The 18,204-nt window shown below is 34.3% G+C and overlaps 2 protein-coding genes across 4 annotated transcripts in view; both read left to right on the top strand.

Moving 5' to 3' along the window:
- Nucleotides 1-18,204, top strand: part of LOC136417886 (cytidine deaminase-like) — a 74,457-nt gene that overhangs the window by 1,359 nt on the left and 54,894 nt on the right. The window lies entirely within an intron of this gene.
- Nucleotides 1,404-16,793, top strand: LOC136417882 (uncharacterized). Of its 3 annotated transcripts, none has more exons than XM_066403744.1 (7): nucleotides 1,404-1,633; nucleotides 7,671-7,746; nucleotides 8,880-8,982; nucleotides 10,985-11,109; nucleotides 11,359-11,670; nucleotides 15,815-15,949; nucleotides 16,107-16,791. In XM_066403744.1, exons 2-7 carry the CDS (start codon nucleotides 7,683-7,685, stop codon nucleotides 16,157-16,159), a joined length of 792 nt encoding a protein of 263 aa, XP_066259841.1. In that variant the 5' UTR covers nucleotides 1,404-1,633; nucleotides 7,671-7,682; the 3' UTR covers nucleotides 16,160-16,791. The 3 variants fall into 3 exon arrangements, with proteins under 3 accessions (XP_066259841.1, XP_066259842.1, XP_066259843.1); XM_066403745.1 differs by having other exon boundaries at nucleotides 1,405-1,562; XM_066403746.1 differs by lacking the exon at nucleotides 1,404-1,633 and adding an exon at nucleotides 1,759-1,856 and having other exon boundaries at nucleotides 16,107-16,793.

Below are 18,204 nucleotides of genomic sequence, written 5' to 3'. Positions count from 1 at the left end.
GACAAATTGGTAAAAACTGCTCCTTCATTGCATCATAAATTTCCAAAAATGGCAAATTTAAAACGTGTCTAGAACTAAATAACGCACGTCGTCAGAGCAACTTTTGAGAAGAGCTCATTCTGAAAATATCCCCACTGATAGAGAACACCTTCTGAGAATATCCGTTACTAATATTTCCAGTCAGTGCTTCCATTGGTAGCATTCATGAAATATTTTTAGCTTATTTACGTATACAATGCTTCCAAGAGCAATATAGGGATCTCGTAAACCCCATAAAAAGACTTTGTTAAATGGGAAAAAAGTTGTTCGTTCAAGGGAGCAGTTTCACTGTGCAATCTATGTGATATATTCCTGCACAACTCTTGCATTATGTATGTGTGGGTGCGCCATCCTGTCGGAACCAACCATTAGTGTTAAAACCAAGGAAAAATTATCTAAGACTTTCTCCAAGTCAAGTGGAAGGATTATAAAAGAAAGAAGTAATTCGCAAAGTCGCTAAGTAACTAATAACTTAACGACTCGGAAGAAAATTTTTTAACTCGAAAATTTCCATTTTTTGCATTTTGTAGATCTGAAGTTCTCTCCCACTGGCCAAGGCTGTATCTATTACCGTTCACGTTATCACCATGCCAGAGATCTGTAACTTAAACACACCCTGTTCAAGAATGTATCCTGCAGCAATTCTACTTATACATAACTGCTTATTCTCAATACATGCTAAGGGAATTTTGCTCTGTGGAATTTCACTAGATATTTTCCTTCAAGCATAAATTTTCAATAATTAAACTTCAGGGCATACACATTAGCACTTTCAGCTTTTTAAAATTATTTATTTCGGTTTTAAAATTCGATTTGGGGAGATTTACCAATCCTTTCAGGGGGCACTATCTAGCTATCGAAGACCAATCGTAACAACGTTCATGCCTGAAAAAATGGGGCTTAAGTGAGAATTATTAGCATTTCGATGCAAAGTAGTAACTGTTGATTTACTTCAGAGAGTAAATGACTCCTTCCCTGTAGACGTCACTCTAGTTGATCATTACACTTGATTTGATTGATGGTATAGTTTTGGCCTACAGAAGTCCCAAAGTGTAAGTTCGTTACTTTTTCTACATTTTTATTGTTTATCTCTTGTTGCCCATGGTATAAATCGGCCATCCGTTCTCGGACTCTAACAGCCAGACAAAACCGAACCTTAGCAGAGACAAAAATTTGAAAAACTTAAAAACTCAAAACTCTAAAACTCCTCTTAGCGGCAACTAGTTTCGAAATAAGCCGGTAGAAATCCATCTTAGTTTGATATATTTTTAAATCCACCCGGTAATCCTCCAGTTAACCGCTGATATTCTTAATGGCTGTTAACCATGAAATAGTGACGTCATTACTCATGGTCAGCTAGTGAGAGATTAGTTTTAGCACATTCCACATTCAGTTGGGCAGTTCGGTTTGAACAACGAAATCGATGTGGATATTGTTGGTTTACGTTGACGTGTATTTTTAGGACTGCGACCTTTGCTTTGTGTTGTGTTAGTGAGGTTGGACAGTTCTTTGCAAGTAGATAAGTTAGTACTTTTTAAGAAGTGTACAGCTGTTGGAATTATACAATTAGAAATTTAAGACTTAAGAAAACAAGGTACTCATCAGCACTATCAACCAAACATATCCTGATAGTCAGAACATTTACACAACCGCAGTAATATGGTTTCGTAGAAATCGCAGGCAACCCTGCTTGAGACTAGTAATTAGAGAATTCACCAATTAGCAAAATCATTACCCAGAAACATAGCATAGCGTCTTGCGTTAGTAAAATTTGCAGAACAGGAGACACAGATGGAATTAAATGGATAAAGGTCATAGTAGGTATCGATTCTCCCATCTATTCTTCCATGATTATAATCAAATAGCTGTGGTGTGATAATGGATGATAATTTAATTGTCAGGAGAAAAAACACTCTTTGTTTTGTTACAAATTACGTTATTAATTGGATTTGGGACCTAGATTTGCTTTTTGTAGGCGTCTTAATTTGACGCCTTAAGTTTGTTGAGAATTAATGATAGTTGGGTTAAAGTTTATCTTCATGCAAGTGTTTGCCTAGTTTAATCCGTTGTTGAATCTGATTTTCTCCATCAAGGTAAACACTCGATTTAATTCGGTTTAAAAATATCACGATAATAAATCCCGAAAAACTTTTATTGTTGACGCAAGTGGGACATTCACCGACGTTGCAGAGGTTGGACCCACTTTCCTCAGGTATCTGCCGGTAAGCTTGAAAAACTGTCGAAGGACGTGCTTTCATTTTATCATACTTTGAAAATCAACATTAAACAAATGCGAAATATTGAGGAATATTATTTTAGCGGTTTACTCGGGGGCAAATTTTTATTATTTTTACTTTCTGGCTTATTCGATTTCTATGAATCTTCGTTCGACTGCAGTTCTATTGAATCTTTGATCACAGCTATACCTGCCAAGTAAATAAGCAAACACTAAATTGCATGCGCCAATAAACTCTAAAATGAGAAAATCTTTCGCCTGGTACTAAAATGTTGACAGAAGCTTTTTACAATAAAAGCGCTCCGGTAACGTGTCAGGCTCTTCCTATTGTTGAATTAAATCAACAAGCCATTTCGTTCGCCTCTATACCATCAAAGTATCTCGCGTGTGTGTGCAGATAAAAGGTATTATTCTCGTTAACAATGGTTTACAGCATATTTAGCGCCCTAGAAACAAAATGTGATAATGGTAACAATAATGAATATTAATAATAATTTCGCCTCATCAGAGAACACAGGGGAAGCCTCTCTAGTTACACATGCATTTGATTATAATAGTATTGTCAGTTTATTTGAGATATTTGGTTTTTGGTCATTTTGTTTGGACAACACATATCACTTCAATATAATCCGAGTTGCAATATGGAAGTTTGATTAAAAACAATGAAAATGAGAACGATACACCGATGTAAAGGTACATCGGATGTTACAAAATCGCACTTTTACATCCTTGGATTCTGAACTAATTTACATGCAATGTTTTCACCCAAACAATGAAAATTACAACAATATATCGGATGTTGCAGAATCCTACTCTTAGTTTCAAAAATTTATATTATTATTCATTACTTTGAATACTTATGCAGATTTCTAAGCAGTCAGGTGCTTTACTAGATGTGAAAAATCTTCAGACGAATAGTCTCAATCAGGTCGAAAACACCTTCATGCAGAGATGCTATATTTCATGAAGATTTCGAGACGCACAGGGCCGCGTTGGTTTCATATTTTTGAAATTTGAAAAAGAATTCCACTCATTTCCATAGATTTTTTATTAATTAATATTGCCCCACTTTAACAAATACATATTTTCCGCGTTCTTCCTTTCTACAAGAGCGAGTAATGTTCCCTGCTTGAGTCACGAAATGTATACTTTTTACACTCTTTCACACTCTACATTAACGTTACAAGTTTTATAAAATCTATTCTTTTCAGTGGCGTTCTTGGAGGAACCTGAAAATTGAAAAAAAAACGTTTTTTTAATATCTGCAACGAAAACAAGGTACTCCACTGACTTTAGCAGAAATTTAAAAAGATTCCGCTTCAAAGCTTTTATAAAAATTATAATATTTTATATAAATTAACGAGCTGATTAATTAGAATGATTGAAAAACATCAAATATTACAGTTCTTTGAGTACGTATGACCTCAACCTTACATCATTCAATGAAAAATAGTCAAAAAATATCACCATATCTTTATATCAAGGTGTAAATGGCAACCGAGCGAATCTCTTTTGTCGCAAAACATGACTATTCTCCTCTGTTTGATTGGACGGCAACGTATAGACTGCTATTATTTGAGCCATTACAACGTTGTCAATGTACTTATTTTTTCATAAGAGATTCTTATTAAATCTGGGGCAAGTAATGCTAGTTAAATATATCGGTTTTGTCACTCACATACTAATTGCTCTGTATGCGGGTTGATCTGGTGCCACTTTTAAAACATTGCGCTGGACTTCTAACGGGTGATTATTTAAAAAAAAATCACTAAAAGGTGACGATGAAGTATAAACATAAGGCGTTGATTAAGCCACTCGTCATGTATCATGAAAAATTTTAACAATAGATAACATGTGATGAATTAAACCCAGACGTTTCTCTAATATTTAAACACCTACTTCAGGTGTTTGTTTACGACTATCCATATAATTTTTCCTTATTTAATTGAAATACTGAATTTTTGCGACTATTTCCGATTTTTGCTAATATTCGTCTGCGAAAATTTTCCACTTCAGTAGCGATAACACAGAAGATTTAAACTTTCACTTACAGTCTAGGAGCTTCTAATTCCATCGATTAGCGAACTGTCGTCCCCAGCGTTGTAGATATTATGCCCATCCAACCGAAATTAAATAATTTCTTCCCCATTAGAAGCCCCACTCTCGCTTAATATCGACACATTTTCCGGGGGTTATCAGGATATTAAACTTTCAATGTAGTCTTGACAGGTTAACGTAAACCTCTTACGGACCTTAAAAGGAGTCTTGCTTCAATGGCAATGATCGTCAAGGGGATATGGTGCGTAATCAGATTACTGGGAAATTTATGAGGTCATGGGAAAATGTATGTGCATGCCGCTCTGGCCCTATCTAAATAACTTAACTTTAATTCGGTTCCGGTTCTCGAAATTATGATTATGCCGTACTTATGTTGTCCTTTCAGATTTGGGTTAAGGCTTACTTAGAGGATATAGTTGGATCTCAGTTGCAAGACTGTTTTTAGTACGACAAAAGTGAATTTCACACAAAAGTGAATCTCCTGAAGAAACAAAAACCGCACTATTATTCTACTATTTCTTACATGGCAGCGGTCATTTTTCTTTAAATATTCCATTTCAATTGGTCTATCGAATATAATCCAAGTAAGAATCGCCGATTTCCTAGACTCAATTGTGGGGTAAAATATAGGGCAAAGACAACAGGGCGATGATGGGTCGTGATTAAATTTACGTTGAGAGGTCTCTTTATGTTATACCATCTTTGCTTACACGACTTCTCCGGCCAATTAGGGGGAAGTGGAGAGATTGATAGGCACTTTGGATCTAAGTGAATAACTCGATTTTATCGAAGAGGAGGCAACTATAACGAAATTTAATAAACTCGTCGCTCGAAATGTTAGGGCGATGGAGCGCATCAGGAGTCAAATTGCGTTACATCACTAATTGGTGCTAATTAATGCTTTTTAACAATAAATTTTGCCTTTTATTTCCGTGATTTTCAATAGTTAATAAAGAAAAATGCCAAACATTTAAACCAATTGTAATACAAAGGCCCCTGAAACAAAGGTGATACCACAAGTACCACGAATAGATGAAGTTATACACTTTGGTGTAGACCAATTTGCTGTATTTGCTATATTAAGCATTGACCTTGCTTTATAAATGTTGTTGTTGTTGTTAACCGTACGTATTTGTATATTTTTCAGTGTCATTACTCATTGCTATACACTTACAAATTATTTTCCTCGATCGCTTTATCATATAGACACCCATATATGTTGTTTTTCTCTTTATTCAATGCCACAAGAAAGGAAACTTCGTTTCCTATAAAATGGCAATAAGACGGCAATATAATATATGAACAAATAAAAATGCAGTATCACATTCACGATAGTCATAAAGGCATAATGACGAGTTTTATAGAATTTTATGTTATATTAACCAACAAATTTATAATACCAGTAATTAACTTGCCAAGTTCTTCAAAAACAACATTTTCCTCTCGTGAAACCTTTTGATCCAAATCGCAGGGCCTTCCTTTAAATACATGATGCTTTCATAGATGTTCTCCTTTAGCTTTAAAGCTCAACTTACCATTATTTTGAACCAGATTCACATGTGTTCATTACCAAGTTTACTCATTCAGCATTCGTCATCAGTAAACTATTGAATCATAGATCTTTCCCTGCAAGCTCTATCTAAATATTTACAGAGATCTAAAGTTTATAAATAAGGCAACATATATAAAATTGCAACAACTGACATTGACGATTGTTCGAAAAAATGAAAAACATTTAGTAGGTAAAATATTATACAATAAATGTGGTAAGTAGAAATTATTACCACAAACGAGTGAAATTTGAAAACCAGGACAGTGAGGCTTGCAACCATTCGAGAGCGGCGATAACGAAATACACCCACCGCATTCTATAATACAGGGTAATTCATTAACAATGGGGCAACCAAAAGCTGGAGATATTACACGTCAAGTGATGACGATTGAAGAAAATATAAACACGATGTTCAAAGTTAAAATTTCAATTCATTTTTTTATCATTATTCTGAAAATTAGAATTTAGATTTTAGAACTAGAAATTTAGATTAGTCACTTGAAAATTTGTAAAGTTATGTTTTTTTAGATGACGAATTACATGTTCTAGAAAAAGAAAATACACTTGGTTTGTTTCGCTTTTAATTTCTCGTATTACCAAATTTAAACATAATGTTTGTTAAATAGATTTTTGTCGGAAATGGATCGAGATATCGAAATGAAACAAGAATGCATAATTAATGGAAAAACGATTGCTCTTTCAAATTTTGAATGAAATTGCATGTTAGAAATACAAGGTAAAAAGTTATTAACCCTAAATTCTGTAAAATTGGCCGTAAGTGGCGCCCTCTATTAGGAGGGCGGAAATTGTAAAACGTATCTTATTCATTACCTAAAAGACCATAACTTTACAAATTTTCAAGTGACTAACCTAGATATTTTCAGAATAATGGCAAAAAACGAAATAAAACTCTGACTTCGACACTCTCAATACATCCGAAACTTTCAACTTTCGGATAAGGCATATTTTCTCCAATAGTCATCATTTGCCCTGTAGTATCTCCAGCTTTCGGCTGTCCCATTGTTAATGAATCACTCTTTATATATTTTCTAGTAGTTCTTTTCGTTACGGCTCGCCGTGCGGTAGTTTAATATTATCGCACAGCCTGCAATAACGTATTTTATCGCGAAAAGCTGTCTGAAATTCGAAACACATTCAATTCTGGTTCATAGATGAAGTTTGGAGAAACTTGCATTTATTGATGGAAAGTTCGAAATACTTCAATAAACTATAAATTTTGATTAATATCTTGATTTGATTATTTTTCAAATGTGTAGAAATTTTATTTGATTTTAACTTTCTCCAGATTTAGCAAACCCTCCTCACGTCGGAGTTTCTAATAGTAATACAAAATTGTATATTATACAACAAAGAATGAATAGCATGAAATGCTATTTATTCTCTACGAATATGAAAATAACGAATTTGCGCACGAGTCGTAGACGAGTAGGTCATATGAGTAGAGAATAGTCAGTTCCTGGAAGTTGTGCACAATACTTTTTCTACAACTACAATAACTTGTGAAATATCAAAGAGATTTATTGCTTAGATCTTAAAAATAAATCACTGCCGGGTTGTTAATGGTTGATTTGCCTGTTTGCTATGGAAACTAGTACAAAGCTGAGGAAAATAAGTTTAATTCCTTATCTTTGCGCACGCAACCGATACGAACTGAAACTATAAGAAAATTGAGTCTTTCGATATTACTTTTACGCCAACAACAATTCGATATTCTTGCATCACTAGAAACAATTATATTTCAGTCGAAAATATGTTTTTTTTTAGAATTTGGCAAATATGAAGGAACTCGTTGCAACAGTCACGTTCTTGGCCTTCCTCCAATCCAGTAGCTGTTTTACAAGTAAGTCCAAAAATCTCAATGAATTTTAATAACAAATTTGATTAGAAAACACATGTATTAAGTACTGTCTCAAAACACTACAGAAAATCGAGGATTTTCACTCAAGTTATGACAAAGTCCAGCGATCTCAATGTTATGTGGCGTTCCCATTTTTATGTTTATTATGTCAACTTTGAAACATTCACATTTCGGCCACATAATAAACATTGTAACCAGATAAATAATAAACAATTATGGTTTGCAAAGAGGAACGTGTTCCTTTGAAAGTCAAGGTTAAATTAATTCAGACAATGATGTTGTAGTTTGTAACATTCTTAGCTCTATTGTAAATTGGTCTTCATACGAGGATAGTTTTTCAATATATAGCAGAGATTACCGGATCTAAATTGGCTTATTTTCTTATTTAAACTATTATATTTTTATTGAAAGGATTATATAGAAACGAAATGAAAACTACTTAAAATATGAGCTTAATTTGAAACTCTAGTTGGAAGTTCGACATTTCAAGAAAATTTAAAAATTAGGGCGTTGCTTCGTAATCGGGAATTTTAAAAGTACCTTTTAGAGAAAGAGGAGTTTCTATACTTTTTCATAAAATAAGTAAAATATGAGGTCAGTTTGCTTCTTTAAAAGTAGTACAGCGGGGTATCCCCAAAATTTATAAAACCTACTTGAGATTTAAAAATAAGTAAGTTCGAAATCAAAGAACAAGAAGATTTACTTAAAGCAGAATTGAGCCCCTATATCAAAGCTTGAAAATCTGATAATATGATCTCAACTCGCATGCGCAGTTGGAAGTTATGGATAGTAGATGTTCTTTGATAGAAGTACCAGGGCGCGATAGAGGTTCAAAATTTGCAGGCGTAGCATCGCACAGTTTGCCACAATTTAAGCTTTCTGTTAATTCTTGTAGAACTGAAAATGTGGGACACCTTGTGTAGAGGAATAAAGGAGAAACGAGTCAGTCCTTCATTCTTCCTTACATGATAATTCCAACATTTCCTTACCATGATCAGGCCAAAAAATACTTTAAATTTATGAATTCTTCAGCATACAAAACAAAATTATCCAGCATGACAATTATTTTAACAAAAATTGAAGGAAATTAGGCCAAAAACTAACGAATTTTTTAGAATATGGAAGATCGTGTAAAGATATAGGCTGTCGAGGCAATGAAGAATGTGTCATGCAAAGTGACCCCTGTTCATATTACCAACGGCAAGGAGAATGTGGCGCGTAGGTATTTCTGCAAATTTACACATTTTAATAATAACGTGCGATCATTAACAAAAACCTCTTAATAGACAATGAACCGTAAACGTAGCGCGATGATTAAGCCACTTACTCTTTACCATCAAACATCCGAAGTTGACAACAGATAAGAGATGAAGTTATTCACGACGTGCCTATGATATTAGATTTTTTTAATGATCACCCGTTATTCCAGAACATTAACTTAATAAATACCTACCAAGTAGACATTCTGTTTCAGCATTATAACCAATCATGATTCTGATATTATTCCCTCTCCATCCCAAAAAAAAAAATTCGTCAGAATTATTTTTGAAATTCATCCCGTTCTCAATAACGTTTACAATGAAAAAATGTTGGTTCTTGAATTGAAAGAGTTAAATATACTACGTGACAAAGAAAGGTAAACACCCATTAAAAACCATTTTATTTTGATAATTTTTTGCATGTTGACTTATCTTAAAAAAAGAAAGAAATGATCAAAATTTCAAGTTTATCTGTTAATTTTTTTCTTAGTTTTCATGGGTCGTTCCTTAAAAAAATAAAATTTTGTTTAAACATTTTTGTTCACATTTGCATCGCAACTTTTGTGAAGTGTGTTGCAATCGATCATAATTTTTACTCATTATGCCTAGAGTGCGTAGAATTGAACAGATCCGTCAGTTTAGTGACTTTGAGAGGGGGCGGATTGTTGGGTTGCGCGAAGCAGGTCTGTCGGTCAGAGAAGTGTCTAGAAGAACTAACAGATCCTTAGGAACCATAGTGCGGTGTTACCAGGCGTGGACTCAGGAAGGCCGTGGGCAGAGAGCCAGAGGCACTGGGCGACTCAGAGGAACCACAGAGCGCGAAGATCGTCGATTGCGACTTTTGGCTCTTAGAGACCGATTTAGCAGCAGTCGAGCTATTGCAAATCAGTGGTTTGAAGAACATGGGAATAGGGTTGGTATGCGTACAGTATATCGCCGAATACGAAGTTTTGGTCTTTTGTCCTATCGTCCGCATTGGGTGCTGCCTCTCACTCGAGAACATCGATCTAACCGCTTACAATGGTGTAGAGAGAGGATTCAGTGGGACCAAGAATGGACTCAGGTGATCTTTAGTGATGAATCCCGCTTCTGTCTGGGGATGAACGACGGTCGGGCAAGGGTGAGAAGGCGACGGGGTGAAAGGCGAGATCCACAATTTGACAGAGAGCGTCATGTCCACCGTACTGTAGGCGTTATGATATGGGGTGCTATCGCATATGGTAGCAGGTCACCCCTAGTTTTCATTAGAGGCAACATGACTGCCCAACGCTATATCCAAGAAGTGTTGGAGCCATATGTGATTCCATATTTTCGAACTATCCCGAACGCTATTTTCCAGCAAGACAATGCTAGACCTCATGTTGCTAGGCAAACAATAACGTTCATGGATCAACATCAAATCAACCGTTTACCCTGGTCACCTCGATCACCGGATCTGTCTCCTATTGAACATGTCTGGGACATGATTGGCCGCAGACTGTTGAATTTACAGCACCCTCCACAGACTTTAGCAGCCCTTACTCATGAAGTTCAGGTTGCCTGGAATGAGATACCTCAAGAAGACATTGACAATCTTATTAGATCTGAGCCCAGGCGTATCAATGAGTGTATAAGGAACCGTGGATGCTCAACACACTATTGAAAAAAAAAAAGAAGTTCTTCCTCTGATCTTGCTGAAAATGTAATCATTGAATAAGTATGTGGTACTGAACACGTACAAAAAAAATTATCAAAATAAAATTATCTTTAATGGGTGTTTACCTTTCTTTGTCACGCAGTATACTAACAGTGTGATTCACTGGCCTCATTAAGGCAGTGTGAAGGTATCTTCATCATTAAATTCGTTAACTAATTGCGGCCAGTGGAAAACGTTCTGAGGGAATCGCATTATATTTTTAAAGAGATCTCACTCCCATAATTTGTTCTTATCTATTTTCATCCTTCATGGTTTTTTCCTATAGATATCCCACGTGCCAAAAGAAAACAGGCAACAATGCCAGGACATGCTCCACTTACGTTTGCCCTCCCAGTCAGGTTTGCAAAATGGACGGAGACACGCCCAAATGTATAAACGACGCTTCCAAATGTAAGGATTTTATTATTGCTTTCCCATTCCAAAGAAATCGCTTTATCAAATTTCTGCGAATCCCAATAAAATAAACACAACTTTATTTCCCATTATCTGCAACAACGTAAATAGACCCTAATCAGATTAAACGAAACGAAATGGAGACACCAGAGCAAGATAAAGGCAAATAAATTTGCGTCGTAATTTGTTTCAAGCCTAAGGCAGATTTTTTTTCGTCTTTATTTAATTTTCGTGGCAAAATTTTAGCTGGGCTCGTGCATTACGACACTCACGCAGCGAACGCCCCATTGGACCCGAACAACGCTCCTAGTGCCCCACCCTCAAACGGAGGCAGCAATATTTACCCCCCAATTCCCAGAGGTGAAACCACCCCGAGACCTAACATTAGACCATCTGGTGGTAGTGGTGGGTACCAAGGTGGAGCAATCGGGTCTGGGTATCCTGGTTATCCTCAACAGGGAGGCGGATATTCTCAGCCAGGGCAATATCCCCAAGGCGGATATCAAGGGTATCCTCAAGGTGGATACCAAGGATATCCTCAAGGAGGATACAATCAAGGTAGCTTATAGTGCATATATCGCAACTGAAAATTTAAGTCATATGAGTAAATTTCATTTGAAATTGTGTGGTGAGAGTAATGAGCTAACCACCAGGGAGATTACTTGAGAGATCTGCATATTAGACATCTTATATTTACCTTGAAAGAGGAAATATTTTGAGGCAAAATCTCAATGGAACTAGTAGGATCTTAACAAGAACTATGTTGCCTTAGAACTTGTCGCTATCTCTTTTGCCTTGCATTGTATTTTTTGAGCGACTACGTTTGTACATATTCCATTTTTGTTCCTCTCGCTTTTCACATTCGCTCTTCTATCAATTTTCCTTTTTGCTTAGAAGTAATTTATAATTAATTTTCATCTAGTTCGCGAGACAAGGGCAATATTTAGCCCCACTTTCATTAGCGTTCCCCTGTTTTGATAAGCTCAACCACAGGTGGGAGTAAGGTATCTACAACGTGGCTCAACGAAAACTTTGCACTTCGATTTTCAATATTTAAAATGAAAATATGTAAAGAAACTCGAATCCGTCGATTTTTTATTCGAGGAAGACAATTCTTTATTGTATTTTCATTTAACTTCAACCCCTGAACAGGGGTGAAAATTATCTCCAAAATTTCTAACGGAAAGGGGTGTCGAGTAATACCTCATTTTAAAGGTAATTGTACCCTGATTGTAACCTTTAAGTTTCAAGTCACTGTCATTTTCTCTGTTGATGTGACAGCTTGTCAAAATCTGTAGGGAAAAAAGCTTTTAGATAATAATTAGTTTATCACAATAAGAACTGCAGATTTCAAAATAAGAGTTGGAAGACCTTTAAAAGTGGGATATCACTGAAACGTATTGATGAAGGTGAGTTTTATCCTTCAAATTTAAAATGGTATGTTTCTTTATTTGTAGTTTTTTTCTTAAAAAGATGAGTAAATGAAAAAAGTATTCACTTTTTTTTTAATCAATTTATTGGATACTGGAAATTACCTCCATTTACCTCCATATAATAAAATAATTTTTGTTCAAAACATTATTTTACATACGTAGCATTTCGGGTGTAATTTGGTGGCATTAATGAATTATACGATTATGAGAAAAACTCACCTTCGTCAAAATGATTCAGTGATATCTCACTTTTAAAGGTGTTCCTACCCTTATTTTAAAATTTGTAGTTATTCTTGTGCTAAACTAATTATTATCTAAAAGCTTTTTCTCCACAGACTTTGACAAGCTGTCATATCAACAGGGATAATGACAGTTATTTCAAACTTGGAAGTTATATCAGGGTGCAATTATCTTCAAATGACGTGTCACTCGACACCCCTTCCCGTTAAAAATTTTAGAGGAATTGTCCCCCTGTTCAGGGGTTAAACTTAAAGGGTTGAAAATGCAATAAAAAATTGTCACCCTCGAATCAAAAATCGACGGATCCAAGCGTTTTCACACATTTTTATATTAAATACTGAAAATCGAATTACAAAGTTTTCATGGAGCCACCCTGTATGAGTGTTTAACGACATGCGTAAGATTTTATGTATTAAATTTTCAACAATATGCTAAATTTACCATCAGTGTAGCAATATATTCCAAACATAGATGTATACGTTAAACTTTCAACAATTAGAAAATTACAATTCTGGCAAAACCACAGAGAGATATTGATTTAGGATCCTCGTAAAATAATAACTTTTTTGTCGGCCGATAGTTTAGTCGGAATCGGGGTGCGTGAACCCGTACATGGATTTATTGGCCGATTTAAAATCGATAGTTTGTTCTATCAAAGATAGGAATTTGCGTATATGCATGTAAATGTAACATGTAAATTGTAAAACCAAAGAAGATAAATTAAACAGCCAATTTTTAGCTTTAGTTTGATACACAGCAATTGATTATTTATTCAATATATATTTTCAAAAATCAAATAGTAAACGTACTAGAATGAAAATAGTTTTTCATATAACAAGTGCGAAAAGCGATAGATACGTTACCGCATGCTGATTGCACGCGAAGCGAAATTCAGTTAGCAATCGAGTGCAGTAATAGCTATTTATGTATGATAATGTTGTCTTAATATTCTGCATTTCACATTCAAGAATATTTCAGACATAAGGCGACATAATCCTCGCTTAATGTAGGATTATTCATGGGAATATTCTGTGCATAAGCAAGAAGATTACAAAATGAAATCGCGTTCCTTAAAATTGTCGCAGAGATAATAAATATTCTCAAAAGTACAGGGGGAGTCTTTAATAGTGGGACACAGAGCAATGACAGATTTTTGACATAAAAATAATGTAATTTAGCTAATTTTATGTCATACCAAAAGTTGATAATATCCGAAATGCAGGGTGTCAAAGTTGAAAAATGAAATAACATTTTCTTTAATATCTCTCGAAAACTTCGAGCTAATTTCACGAAATTTCTTGTCTAGGGATTTTTTCAGATGAGAAATTCAAATTTATCGATGATTTCGGTGTATTTTCTAGAAGGCGCCACAATCGGCGATTAGAACCCATTTAAACCGCTTTAACTTTTTTTGCCACACTGTGTATATTATTTTGGACTTATAAAACTTTTTTCTCTGCCTTTTCTGCTTAAAAGGGTTATATCTTATTGGTATCGCTAGAAGCAACGGTTTCCGTGAAATTAAATTAAATTACCTAAATTTCCATTTCTTCTACTTGTTGACATGTAATATTATAATTTTTTGTATTGCTAAAAAGACACAAAGATAATATTAGAACAATTTAATACCACATTTGGTCTTCTGTTAATATATCTAGTAAAGCTTTAAACAAATATTTTAACAATAACTAAAACAATTAAAACTGAAACATATCTTCCTGCAACAACAAACGCTCGACGGGTCCACCATTTAGTGGGATGCATTTTGCAACACTTTTACAGAATGATAACTTTATTTTAAATAGCAATTGTTCATTCTGAAATAATGTTGCTGCATTTTGAATGTTGTTTAATAATTCTTCAGGTGTGTTTATTGTATTTTGGTAAACTGATTGACTTAGTTATTGTTAAAATATTTATTTGAAGCTTTACTAAATATTTTAATATAAGACCAACTGTGGTATTAAATTGTTCTAATATTATCTTTGTGCCTTTTTAACAATACAAAAAAAATTATATTATTACATGGCAACAAGTAGAAAAAAATTTAATTTCGCGGAAACTGTTACTTCTAGCAATATCAATAAAGAATAACTTTTTTAAGTAGACAAGGCGGAGAAAAATTTTTATGAATCCAAAATAACATACACCGTGGCACAAAAAATTAAAACAGCTTAAAGAGGTCCTAATCATCCATTGTGGCGCCTCCTAGAAGATATACCGAAATCATCGATAAATATTAATTTCTCATCTCAAAAAAACCCTTGGATAGAAAATTTCGTGAAATTTGCTCAAAGTATTCAAGAGATATTAAAGAAAATATGATTTCACTTTTCAACTTTGACACCCGATATCTCGATTATTATTAACTTTTGATATAACATAAATTTAGCTAAATTACATCATTCTTATGCCAAAAAATCTGCCATTGCTCTGTGTCCTATTACTAAAGACTCACCCTGTACATTCCTGAGATATTAAACAATCATATTTGGAATACTTAACATGAAGGTTTCGTTTTAATCGGAACAAATACGAAAAAGATATTAGTGTGATCTACTTCTTAGATACACCCGATACGTGTAGGTAACTTTTCATAATGTCGAAATACCATCGAAGAGACGTTCATCATAAAAATTGTCCGCGAGCAAATAACCAACGTCAAAATGAAAATCGTGTGGACATCGAACCACAACTTCGACTCAAAGAAGTAATTTGACGACCTGAATCTAGAAATCTATACGATATCGAAAAATGAGATGTTTTAATCAAATTTTGTCAAATCATAAGTGTCCGCTGATCTTATACTGCTTTTATCGACATCAACAATTATCTTGGACAAAAAGAAAGAAATTATAATACATTTTTATAAATGTGTACTTTCTTTTTTTTAAATTAAATTGCTCCTCACTCATAATGTACTAACTTGGTAATTAACACATTTGTCTAAAATTTTGTTTATTTTCCAAATTTTCTGCTGGGAAACTCGCTTTTCCGTAATTGAGATGATTGCTTTAAATATTCTTTAGGTGGTCAGCAGCATTACCCCGGTGGGTACCAAGGTGGCTACGGCCAAGGCAGCTACAACCCATACCAACAATACCCTCAAAAAAGCTCCGGTAGCTCTTTGACAGACAAAATCACCTCAAGCATCAAGCAAATAGGTACTAATTTCCTTAAAGATTATATTACTAAGGCAATAGCTGGTTGAGGTCGCAAACTAACATACCAAAAACTAGAGATTAATTAGCTTCTTGACGAAGGATATTTAATATTTATTCTTAATAAAGAGAAAATCTCTAATAACGGTTTTATTTCCAGGGTTATTCTACGTTGTGTTAAGCTATTATCTTGCCAGGAATTATCAACTGTAAGAGCTTCCCATTTGTTGCATTTAATTGTTACAAGACTGTGTATATAAATATTGTTCAAAGTTCACCCTCAGTTAATAGCTAACATTCCTTGATGTTTTGATTTTACTTGTGATAACTATACTAAACTATCTCAGGTACTTCGGTGAGTATGTTGTGGTTGATTAGCGTAAATAGGCTTTGGTGGTAGCTTTTTGAGTAATTTTCGTAGAATAACCTTGGCAAGCTTTCTCTACATTTATTATTTGTGAGTGATTTTAATCCATGCAGCTAAAAATCTCTCTTCCATTAAAATTCTGGACTCTTTCATATTGGGCCTTGTCATCAAAAGACCATAGAAATATTCACTCTTTTTTTAAATAGTGGCTAATTTTCCAATTCACTGCTAATGTAATAATATACACATAGGATTTCGACCCACCACTTATTACAGTCATTTAAATATATGGCTCAATTAATCATGCTTTGATGTTTTTTTTTGTTTTGTTTTTCTTGTTACTATTAATTTTTAAGAAGTAAGCGAAACGATATTTTAAAATACTCGTAGTTATATAACTTTTATTGTAGTTAACGTAACCTCCTTTTTTTAAATATTACAACTTGTACTCATAGCAATAATTAATACTCACTGTTGCGGTCATCTTTGAACGACGAATAAAAGAAGTGTTAAATTTTAAAAATAGATGTTTTAATTTCTATTAGTTAATTATGCAGCCGACATATTAGATTTGTTTTTTACATGCACTTGTAGTTAGTTGATATAATGTGTTTGTAAAATAGAAGTAACTTTGCTCAAAACCTGTAATTGACCCTACAACTTAACATTTTTCCGATACACTAATCGGACATTCAGTTTAGTAAAAATCACATCTGAAAATCGACCCATGAAAATTCGTGGTCATGCAATAACATAATCATCCATCTTCACCAGATTCAATCACGTACTTAGCAAAATTCGACATATTGCTCAGAATCTTTCAGATAGCGAGGTAGGTACCCATTAAGCACCTTTTCAAATTTTCTTATTTTATTGACATTAAGAATAAGTGCACTAAATAGCGACGGGCCCTATCAACTTACAGGATCGGTTAACTACCTATTTGCAATACCGGAAGCGCCTATCCATAAATGAGGCATTTTCCAGATTATTGACCCTCGCATGGGTCATCCAGGGGGAAAATTGGGTCGATCAACCCGAAATTCCAATAACTTCAGTTACACAAATATATAGAGAGAACTACTCTAGAAAGAAAATAATAGAGAGAAATTTGCAAATTGCACGCTTTTTTATTTTGACCAAGGCTCTGGTCCAAATTAGTTCCAATCAGACATAAATGATGGCAATCAAGTTTCAGCCTTTACCGCAAAATTGAGCCGATTTCCTCCAGAAATTATATGAATATGTCACCTATGTAATGCATATACTATTATATAAAGTACCTTTATGAATTTATCTTCAAGTAAATTCTACTCAATACGCCTCTGGTATTTTAGAAAATTCGGATGTAATTGAGCATCGAAAGCTTTTGCCAGCCAATAATTTACTTTTTAATAATAGAAAAAATTTAATTTTGTATATGAAATAATTGACAAAAACATTGCAAGAATGATCTTTTGGACATTTTGTTGTATTTTAACGATTTTTAAATCTATTTAAATTAGATGTAATAGTGGGCATTATACTATTCATGTTTAATGTTATTGGTCAGTAATTCAAGGTGACCCTAAACATACGTGTCCAGATATTTTTTTCTGTTGACTAAACACTAAATGTGTGTAATGATGTGAGCCAGTCGACATAAAGAAGCAGTTATCATAAGAAATGTTATTAAATTACCTACCTAAGAGGCCTAGGCACTAAGGAGTGCTTCTTTTATATATTTTGGCAGAAAGCAAGTTATTTCGTCCCTCTTGTGAAGATGTATGGACCCTTCATAAAACGCCGTGGGAGGCCATTACTAACACTTTTTCTCCTGTTTTATGTTGTCAGCACGACTTTTGGCCTGCAACTAAATCATAAAAGGAGAAAGGACCAAAAGAAAAACAAA

Source organism: Euwallacea similis, chromosome 30 (assembly GCF_039881205.1).
Source record: "Euwallacea similis isolate ESF13 chromosome 30, ESF131.1, whole genome shotgun sequence".
NCBI lineage: Eukaryota > Metazoa > Arthropoda > Insecta > Coleoptera > Curculionidae > Euwallacea > Euwallacea similis.
The sequence above is the reverse complement of the archived record's forward strand: the minus strand, read 5'-3'. Positions and strand labels throughout refer to the sequence as shown.

What these genes read in the sequence shown, in the direction of transcription:
- LOC136417882 (XM_066403746.1), top strand. Translation starts at nt 7,683, where the DNA reads ATGAAGGAACTCGTTGCAACAGTCACGTTCTTGGCCTTCCTCCAATCC. An exon ending in TCAAGGAGGATACAATCAAG is followed by an intron (nt 11,671 to 15,814) that starts GTAGCTTATAGT and finishes AATATTCTTTAG; the next exon opens with GTGGTCAGCAGCATTACCCC. An exon ending in CTCAAGCATCAAGCAAATAG is followed by an intron (nt 15,950 to 16,106) that starts GTACTAATTTCC and finishes TTTTATTTCCAG; the next exon opens with GGTTATTCTACGTTGTGTTA.